The 10,364-nt window shown below is 40.1% G+C and overlaps 2 protein-coding genes across 4 annotated transcripts in view; one reads left to right on the top strand and one right to left on the bottom strand.

Moving 5' to 3' along the window:
* Nucleotides 1-1,873, top strand: part of pygl (phosphorylase, glycogen, liver) — a gene marked incomplete at its 5' end in the record, with an annotated part of 10,226 nt that extends 8,353 nt beyond the window's left edge. For all 3 annotated transcript variants that reach the window (XM_079217486.1, XM_079217485.1, XM_079217484.1), the window contains 4 exons: nucleotides 1-64; nucleotides 192-326; nucleotides 564-630; nucleotides 1,143-1,873. The exon at nucleotides 1-64 is cut by the window's left edge and continues 144 nt beyond it. In XM_079217486.1, coding sequence (XP_079073612.1) covers nucleotides 1-64; nucleotides 192-326; nucleotides 564-630; nucleotides 1,143-1,331 — 455 coding nt within the window. In that variant the 3' untranslated portion in view covers nucleotides 1,332-1,873. The remainder of the gene's footprint in view (nucleotides 65-191; nucleotides 327-563; nucleotides 631-1,142) is intronic.
* Nucleotides 1,798-6,679, bottom strand: LOC306735939 (lysophosphatidylserine lipase ABHD12-like). The gene is made up of 12 exons (XM_079217511.1): nucleotides 6,529-6,679; nucleotides 5,624-5,726; nucleotides 5,304-5,423; nucleotides 5,097-5,127; nucleotides 4,968-5,013; nucleotides 3,565-3,694; nucleotides 3,410-3,447; nucleotides 3,053-3,132; nucleotides 2,498-2,580; nucleotides 2,305-2,383; nucleotides 2,071-2,204; nucleotides 1,798-1,933 (listed from the first exon to the last, which is right to left on the bottom strand). The coding sequence occupies exons 1-12, from the start codon at nucleotides 6,629-6,631 to the stop codon at nucleotides 1,906-1,908; spliced, it is 975 nt and encodes a 324-aa protein (XP_079073637.1). The 5' UTR covers nucleotides 6,632-6,679; the 3' UTR covers nucleotides 1,798-1,905.
* Nucleotides 6,680-10,364: the final 3,685 nt, after the last annotated feature.

Genomic DNA, 10,364 nt, shown 5'->3' with positions numbered 1-10,364 from the left:
GAGAGGAGAACCTGTTCATTTTCGGCATGAGGGTGGAGGACGTGGCTGCAATGGACAAAATGGGGTAACTGTGTGTGTGTGTGTGTGTGTGTGTGTGTGTGTGTGTGTGTGTGTGTGTGTGTGCATTGTATGGCTCTTTTATGTTGTCAAAACAATATTAACTTGTGCCTCTTTTTTTTCTTCTCTTTTAGATATGATGCCATGTCATACTACAAGAGAATCCCAGAGCTGAAGCATGTGATGGATCAGATCATGAGTGGATATTTCAGCCCCAAAAATCCAGACCTTTTCAAAGACATCACCGACATGCTCTTAAAATTTGACCGGTGAGCAATATATGTATGTATGTATGTATGTGTTTCACTTTCCACTCTAGTATCAATTAAAGCTTGATTTTTTTTTTTTTTAAGTTTTATATGAGAAGCAAAGGTCACAGGACTGCTGATGCTGTCATGACAACAATATGTTGTTCTTCTTATGATGGATGTCAAACCTCTGTAGACTTGTTTAACTGTTTTATGGAGTTCAGGTTGTCAGACTTGATGTATTTATTCTTTCTTCAGCTTCAAAGTGTTTGCGGACTTTGAGGACTACGTCAAAAGCCAAGAGAAAGTCAGCAAGCTCTATCAGGTAACGTCTCCCTCCGGCAGACCCAAGGCCTGTGTTTGTCAGTTAGATTAGTGGGTGAGCGCTTTCTTTGGGTTTAATAGTTCATGTTTCACCGAGCTGGCTCACTTTAAACGGGGTTAAATCACCACGGTAACCCAAATTAATTTCAGGAACCCGACACAAGTAGTGAATTCACATTCAGGTTACAAGGACAAAGAGCAATATGTGTATAGGTCAGGAGAATAATTTAGCTCTTTTTATTTTTGTCTTTCCTTTTGTCACTTTCGCCTATTTTCTTTTGACTTTCTTTCAGTAATATTTTTAATTTTGCTTTTTCTATTCATTTGAGGGGTTTTTTGTAGCAGTTATTGCAATAATTGTTAAAACTCTCAAAATGAAGAACTAACGTATAAAATCGTCAAGCAGGAAGAAAAAAAATGTACGTGAAGAATTATAACAAAGACGACCAACCTACAGAAGAAGAAATTCAACAATAGATATAAAACCTATATACATTTTTTCTTCTCTCAAAGAATCCAGTGGAATGGACAAAGATGGTGATCAGGAACATCGCTGCCACGGGGAAGTTCTCCAGCGACAGAACCATCACGGAGTACGCCACCGAGGTGTGGGGCGTCACGCCGACCGACCTGAAGATCCCACCTCCGAACGAGCCGCGAGAGGCCATCGAGGAAACGGCCAGAGCGCTGAAGAAAATGTGAGGCGTCCCTCTGGATCTCAACCGACACGTCACTGAACCTTTTTTTTTTTTTTTTTTAATGTTTCAGAAATCACATCTGCACTTGTTTAAATTTTCTGAACTATTTTTATTGTCAAAGCACCTGAGTCACAGTACTTGCATTACAGAAATGTCTGTTACAGTCCTTCAGCACCAACACATACAGAAAACTCAGAGCGAGGTCAGATCATTCCATCATATTTAACATCTCAGGAATTCAGTAGGATGTTGGCAACGGAGCAGCTGACTAAACAGATTTTTAAGTTACATTCCTGCCACTTCATGCTGCAGTTTCTGAGTGACAAAGCCGGTCTTTACAGCAGGCAGACTGGTGCACACATGCATGTGCGTCCGGATCAGTACAACTTGGTTAATGAAAGATGCAAACCTACTTAATTTGTGATCTACAGTATTTTTGTCCCAGTGTTTTAGTCGAAGCGTATTGTGTAATGTAAATCAGTGCTTTTTTTTTCTTTTAGAGCACGCACATGCATTTCTTTTGAAAAATAAATCTATCAGTCGGAATCTGTTATTTCTCTGGAGGAGGAAGAGATGATCTACTGCCTCAGGGTTTGTAGAAATTTCCTGCAACCAAAACACATTGCATTTATTTCCTTTTGTTTCCTGAAGGGGTTTTTGGTTAATGCAGGGTTTACAAGGGGGGGAAAACACACAAAACTTAATAGACATTAATTGTTTCAAAAATGTTTTACAAAACTTACCCGACAACATTTGCCAGATTGGGATCCAAGTAGATGTTGTTGTGGGAGAATCCAAGAGTTGCACTGTAGGAGATCATTTCAACGTGAACATCTGTGTTATATTTTTTCTTAGCCTGGAGCGCTATCTCGTACAGCTGGAGACGAAAAAACAAAGTAATTCAACAAGGAAGCAGCAACACCCACTAGGAAATTAAATAAAGAATCAAAGGAAGCGTTCATAAACACTGACTGTACCTTCTGACCCATGTGATACGGTACAATGTCGTCATCCTCTGAATGCAGGATAAGAAGAGGGCAGGTCAGGGCCTTCACACTGTGGGGGAAACATTCAGTCAGAGATGGACTTCATGATCTGAATAAAATATTTTAGGCACCATTTTATCATTTGAAAACCCTACAAAATGGGAAAAAAACAAGGTGTACTTACTTTTTATCACTAGCAAACACAATATTGTTCATTTCCACGATGCTCCTCAGCAAGCCCTCAAATCCCGGAAGGAACATGTATATCTAGAGGAACATGGATTACAAAGTGTGGAGAAATATTTAGCAATTTCCTGTGTATACAGTTGACATACAAATACTTGCAGAATAGAAATAGTCATGTGGTTTCAACTTTGTGGCTGTATCTCTGTAGAGATGGAGATAAACTGAAAATCTTTCATTGCCAGTGACGTGAAGTGTTAAATGAGCTGCGCCAAATGATTTCAACATGGTAAACATGTCTACATAGTATCTAATTAGATTGTTTTATTTGAGGCTGTATTACTTTACTTATGAATTAAACTTCAAATCCAGCCCTCTTTGACTTTTATTGCAAGTCATCCCAGCTCTCTATCCCCAGTGTTACTTAAAACTCACCATCTTTTTTCCCACAAAGGAAAAAAACTTTTAGTATTTGCACATTCTTCTGAAACAAGAAAAAGTGTGTTTTCATAAACACCCTGAGCGGCTGCAGACAGACATAAATGTACCAACTCACCTTAGTGAGTGGATAGTTGACGACAACTTCTCCAATAGTTGTGAATGCAGCTTCGAGGATTAAAGCATCAAGAACAGACCCTGATGTGTTCAAGAAAGTAACAAACATTAGAAACAGGATAAATAAAAATAAAATACAAAGAGGGATATGGATGGATAAGCTATTAAATGCAATATGTATTGACTTCATGTTGTAAAATATTGTATTGTAGAATAAGTTTGTGATTTTTTTTCTTCTTTTTTTCTCATGTAGTTGTTTAAGATATTCTGGCTCACACAGACCTGAGACATCTAATCAGTCCAAATGATTGAAATCACCTGTGTGGGTCCACTGTGACCTTTAAAGTCTCTCACCCACCTTGTTCTTGGACTTTCACTGCAGTATTAGTTGCCACCCTACAAGAAAAGAAGAAAAAAAAGAGTACGTCTTTCACATGTCTAATCTTTCTAGACTGTCGTGGTATTTTCTGTTGAATATCTACTGTTGGCTCATGCACAGTGGACGTTACTGACCCGGAGCCGAGTGAGTGTCCCCACAGACACACGGGGCCTCCTCTGCTTCGTTTCTTTGCCCAGTGGTATAGGAAGAGGGCATCACTGGTCATCCCAGCTTCACTTGGCTCCCCAGTGGAGTCTCCGAAACCTTTATCAGGAGACAAACCTCAAAATGATATATTATATCGAACAATACTCCAATAATATGACATCTACTCTATTTCAGACCTCAATAAACAATATACTTCATCACTGCAGTCAGTGTGTGTGTAATAATAATATATAACATTAAATATAGCATTTCTCTCTCAAACAGGTTTATGAGTAATCCTCACAAAATGAGGACAAATCCAGGACCCCTTAACCTTATAAACCCGACACTCTTTCTTCTGATATCACGGAAATGACACGGGGTGTGTTTTTTTTTTAAACTAAAACTGTGCTATCTCCTCATCCACAGTTCCGATTTAATTAATTTAAATTGCTAAAGTACTGTAACCCTTGTGAGAAGATACGTGTCGGTTTACATAATAATAATAAAAAGATCGGTACATTTGAATAATTATGTAAGCTCCTCGACATGACTAAGCGAATATAACGTTGTACTAAAACACTAAAACACCCCTAACAACAGCGGACCAGTCTGAGGACCAACAAGGTCCTGCGACCTCATTGGTCCTCAGACTGGTCTGAAAGCATGTTAGATGGTACATGCGGAAGGAGACGGTCAGTTACATACCAAGTTTGTTGTGGTGCGAGCAAGATTCAGGTCAAAGTACGTAATTTTTCAATTTCTGAACCGAAAAATATGGTGTTTGGACTGAATATGCTTCATAACATGTCAATGCTTGTGTTTATTGTGATTATTATTGCAGATTTAGATGGTTTAGGTCTTAACCTTTCAAATTATTTGAAGTATTACTCTGGGGGATGATAGGAAGGCACCGAACAATACAATTAAAAAACTCGGGGAGCAATTGAGGAGTCATTTTTTGCTCAGACTCTTGACTTTTGATACCATTTAGAAACATGCACTTTATTAATCCCCTCGGGGAAATTCTTGTCTGCATTTGACCCATCCCTGGATAGGGAGCAGTGGGCAGCCCTGTGAGGCGCCCGGGGAGCAGTTAGGGGTTGGGTGTCTTGCTCAGGGACACTTCGACATGTGAGCAATGGGGGGACTGGGGATCGAACCGGCTACCTTGTGGAAAATGTATGCAGAAAATAAATTAAATCATAATGAATTATTATTATTTATTTAATTTTAAAAGGCAAGGAGTTAGAGATCAAGGACAGTAGGGTCTGGTATTCATATCCAGGTAAAATGAGCTGTAGAACACCTAGGGTCCCCTATTAAAGAACATACAGGGTTTTATTGAGCAAGAACATAACCACATGATGAGCAACGATCAGCATCTTACCTCTGTAGTCCAAAGATAAGACATGATACCCTGCAGCACTTAAAATCTGCAACACACAAAAATCAGAATTTGAGACGGCGCTGAAAGTCAAAACTGATCAAGACTGAAAAAAAAACTTTGAAACTGCACCTTCACCAGTTCCACTCGGTGATGTATGGCCCTGCAGAAATGACATGAGAGCAATGAATACAAACAAACAAAACTCATTTACTTTGACCCACTCTGATGTGTTAATTGCAGCTGTGGATAAACCCAGGGGGCCTGAGTAGTCACGTGATACCCACGAGACCCCATTAGGATCAATTCAATGGTGCCTATATGCAGCTTTCATCCCACCTGGACCCCAAGTTCCCATGGAGATAAATAATAACAGGGCGGCCGTCTCCCAGAGTTTCCCGGTACCACTCGGGGCTTCTCCCCATGGCCTCGTCCCATTGGCTGGCAGGGAGTGTATGCCTAAGAGACACAAAGACAGAGAGTGAGGGAGGAGGGAGGCGTGTGTTTTTTGAGTGGTCTCATGCAGATTAACTGACTCAGTTAAGTTCTATTGACTCAGGAGCCACCTGTACCGAATATGCACATTATGCACATGCTCGTGGTATTTTCAAGTACGGATGCACTTCAAAGGACAAAACAGGAGGCCGCCAATGACCTACCAGACACCCACTGAGACGCCCTCCTCCGTGTCGAGGTAGAAGTTGCATGTGTGGTTCAGCACGGCTTCAGGTCTGCTGAGGTCCACAAGGAATGGAAACCTCACTGCGGAGGGCAAGAGCGCTCAAGGTCAGTGTGGCGTAGTATTTAGATCGTATTATTATCACGTCCCATCAAAGTATCAAATCATATTGCATTGTATTATCATTGTAACGTATCGCATTGTAGGATATTGTATAGTATTATTACTTTGTTACGTGTCATATCGTATCAGATTGAATCATATAATTGTCATTGTATCGTAGTAAATCGTATTGAATCATTTCAGATTGTGTCAATACAATATAATACAATTTCAAAGTATAGGTAAAGAGATTGGTCCTTACATTTCCAAAATATTAGATTTATGAAAATATGTATTGATGATATTGTATTGTGTATTATACAATATAACATCATCAACACATATTTTAAATAAATCTAATATTTTAGAAACGTAAGGACCAATATCTTTACCTATAATTTGAAACATAAATACATTTGTGACTCCATTGTAATATATGAAAACAAATAGTGAACCTTTGAAGGTGTAGGGGTCTTGTCTATTTATTGAACCTTTAAACATATAAATTAGTACAATTTTCATAATGAGAATAGTAAATGGCAAATGGACATTTATGGTCTTCCAACTACTCAAAGCATTTTACACTATGTCATCATACACACACGCGCACGCAGAGGTCAGATGCTACCATGCAAGGTGCCACCTGCAGTACAGTGTGCAACACTACACACAACTCACAATGTAACGACAACACTGCGGGTGACCCATTTGGTTACCTAAGCATTATGCTGCCCCCCACCACTCCATCAATCATGTGCTGAGTGGAAAACACGCATTACTTACACAAGTGGGAATATATGATATGGCCCAGGATCCAGGGGAATAGGTAGAGGATGAGAGGCGCTGAGGCGTAGACAGCGACCACAAACAACGCAGCTCTCTTCATTCCTGCGTCAGGGCCGAGTACTTCCTCTCTGCAGCAACAGACTCAGCGTGCTCCCTCTTCCTGGTCTCGAGCCTCCGTCCTGACAGCATGGACGTTGGGAGACACGAAGGCAAGGAGATCAACGTGCAACTGAAACTAACTAATCCTCTGTGATGCGGTTGGTTCACACCGGGCCAAACGCTCCAAACAGCGAAATGGAACACACACCCAGCTGCAAGGCACTCTGGGTATTGAAGTTCTTTGAACACAGCAGCGGGAGGAGTGATACCACGTGTGGAACCACTCTGTTACGTCCTGCATTCAATAGCTGCTGCTGCTGTTTTATCGAACAATGTCAAAATTGAAAGTATTCGTAATCAAGAGTGGCCCTTAATTGTGTTGTATTATAATATCGAAATTATGAGATGTTCAGTCATAATTATGATATAGTAAATCATCATTTTGAGATATTAGTAAATCGAAATTATGAGATAGTTGTCTCATAATTTCGAGATACTATCTCATAATTTAATACTATTTCAAAATGACTTACTGTCTCATATTTATGACTGAACATCTCATATGTATGACTTACGATATAAACAATTCGACTTACTTTCTCATAAGATAATGAATCAAAATTATGAGCTAGTATCTCATAATTATGACTTAACTTACATGATCTTAATTTTTTTGTTTTATCACAGTGGTATAAATGGGCTTCCATAGTATGGACTGTTGGTTAGACAAAATAAACACTTTACAGGTCTCACTTTGGACTTTCTCATGAGCCTTTCTCCCTGTCTTGAGAACGAGCACGACACTACTTTAGCCGCGCTGGGGGCCGGGCCGCGGCCACTCAGGCGCTCGCGCACCGCCCCTTCCTCTTCCAGCCGCTTTTCAAAATCCGCTACGAGCCGGAGGAGGATGAGACACACAAGCGAGCACACAAAGCGTCCGCCACACTCTCCGGTGCTTTTCTGGACATAAAAACGAGCCCCCCTCCCAAAAAAAAACAATACACCGTGAAACTAATCGTTCTGGTGAAAGGATATTTTTATCTGCGAGGAAAACCGCGACGCGACTTCGGGAGAAATGTTGTGAACGTTTATTTTATTCCAACGTTTCACGAGTCAACGTGAGTCACCGAACTTCATTTGGGAGAAGAAGAAGAAAAAAAGGAGCCAACTGCCGTCCGAGTTCAGACGTTGGTGAGTGTTTTCGGCAAACTTGACTATATACAAATTGTTACTTCCTCTTCTGTGTTCTCTCACAGTTCAAACAAACAAACATTGAGATGCTTTTGGAGCAATTTCCTCCCAACATGCCTGCTGATAAACCAGGGCGGTTAGCGGAGCCTCCCTGTGGATCGCCTCTGTGACTAACTATCTAGTTGAACTAGTTGAACTAGTTTTATTTCCTGTAGTAAGTTCATTCAGACATTAGTGATGCTAAATGGACACTCATGTACTAAGTAACTGGTCACGTGAGACGGTGTAACGTTACTATGTAACTTATTATTTGACTTGCTCTTTCTTGTCACAGCTGCTTTGAAAATCCTTAAAAGTTTGGGAAAACCCCTGTAACTTAAAAAAAGATATTTTGGGCAGTGTGGGCAAAATAATAGCATCATGTCATAAATAAGTGATGTAGAATGCACTTAGCAAAGAAGTCAATGTGGAATTATTTTTTTTTTTGCCTGTGCAAAATAGAGCAAAAAGACATGCAATGTGGTGTAAGAATATGTGGCATGACTATAATGCATAGGTAAAGGGTCAAAGACGAGGATAAGAGTTTTTTACACACAAAAAAAGCTCAAAAAGCAATTGGAGACCTAAATATGATTATGTTGGAGCAGTATTGTGTTTGGGGGATGGACACAATGCATCTAAAAAAGTGTGAGTGAACTGGGATGGTGTAAAGGATGAAACTCTTCTCATGTGACTAGTTGAGAGGGATTCTTTGGCTGCAGCAGCTGTCAAACCTCGGCCACCGGGATAATTGACTCAGAGGATGCTTGGAGAACGCAACAAAACAAGCTGTGTGTGTGTGTGTGTGTGTGTGTGTGTGTGTGTGTGTGTGTGTGTGTGTGTGTGAGTGTGAGAGAGAGTGTGTGAGAGTGTGTGTGTGTGTGGTGAAACTTACTTGATAAAGGCCAGTTTTATTATTATTTCTTTATGAAATTTACAAGACACTATAGTTCTAGACGAGCTCCATTACTGCTGAGCCGTGGTTTTCTTGCATTTCATAAGCTGCTCAAATGTGCAGATGCAGAATACTGATTTCTTTTTTTCTTTTTTTGTCTGTATTGTCTGTGGTCAATGGGTACCCCAAGTCTGGGGTGTGGGGAACACCTGGCCGAGGGCTTGATGCTCTCACTGAGAGCAGCTGGAAAAGCAGAGGTCAGGAGGGTTCTCTTTGTATAGACATTTAGGCCCAAAATGGGACGTTTCAACGTATTAGATGGATAGTCTGCTCTTAATCTCGACCTCCATTCACAAGGTCCTTTACACAGCATTTAAATAAAGTTTGTGATAGAACAAAGTTCATTTCAGATCTTTATTGTTCCACAAGAGGAAATTTATTTTAGCAGCAGGAAAAACATGAAATGGAACTACGACAGACATCTGAAGACATTCAAAGTGCTGTACTAGGTACACAATTGAGAATAAAACAGAGTGTATGCTTTATAAAGCAACAAAAGTTGCAACATGAAGAATAAATGTTTTTAAAAAATGGAGTGCTATGCTGTACGGGTAACCAAGATATTTTTGCATGAAGTGAGTGAAGTAAAATATCAAAAAACAAGACACTTTATTTATTCAGTGTACAGCGAGAGGTTTAAGAGATGATAAAGCAACCAAAGGCATTCAAGGAGGGCAGTTAAAAGTGCAGTAATATTACGGTTGATATGGTGCCAGTCCACTTGTGTTGCAACGGTCAGACACACAATTTATGGAAATCATTTCTAAAAATAGAAGCTGATGAATGTTTTGCTCTGCTCAGCGCTCTCTTGCTATGTCCAGTCATGTTAAGCAACAGTTACCTTCCTTACGCCTAAATTGGACTACCTGGGCTGTTGCGTCTACGAGTTATGGCATTTTTTAAGTTGGTCACCTGTTTACGTCTCGCATTCATCCCTCTTTGAAATTAAAGAACAGCTTCCTCAATAATTAGCCAAGATCCATTGTTTGCGTTTCTATTATTGCTTGAGACAAACATGGTGAAATCATGCTGAAGCTTCTGTTTGGGTCCACAAACTGCACTTACTCTTGTCTTGTCAAATGGTTCTTATTGTTGTCAATTAGATCAATCATGCATCCGATTTAAAAGGAAAACAACTTTGTTCATGTCTCTGCAACTGATGCTGCCAGCCAGTAAATGTTTGTTCAAGGCTTTTACTGGAACCGTCCCAATTGGTTTAGAGACACTTTGCTGTCTTTATCCTTTGTCTCTGTCAGCAGTTTTGAGTATTTAGTCTTAAAAACTTCAAATGTGCTGCTTTAAATTTTTTTACCTGGGCGCTTCATGAAACATCTCAGCTAAAGGCGTTAAGATAGGTGAAGGTCAGTGTCAGACTTGGCTGTTTCTATCAATTTATCAATTTACCTGATTCTTTAATCATTCTAATTGGATTAGCCAAAGTCTCCAACACAAATGACGCTGCGTTGGAGGCTCAGTCGCTCAGCGGCGCTCTCAAAGAAAGGAGCTGTCAGGACCGCATGCTGTTGAGATACATGTTTCCTGTTTGTGA

The sequence above is a fragment of the Taurulus bubalis genome, assembly GCF_910589615.1.
Source record: "Taurulus bubalis genome assembly, chromosome: 1".
Classification (NCBI taxonomy): domain Eukaryota; kingdom Metazoa; phylum Chordata; class Actinopteri; order Perciformes; family Cottidae; genus Taurulus; species Taurulus bubalis.
This window is presented reverse-complemented; position numbering and strand designations above follow the sequence as displayed.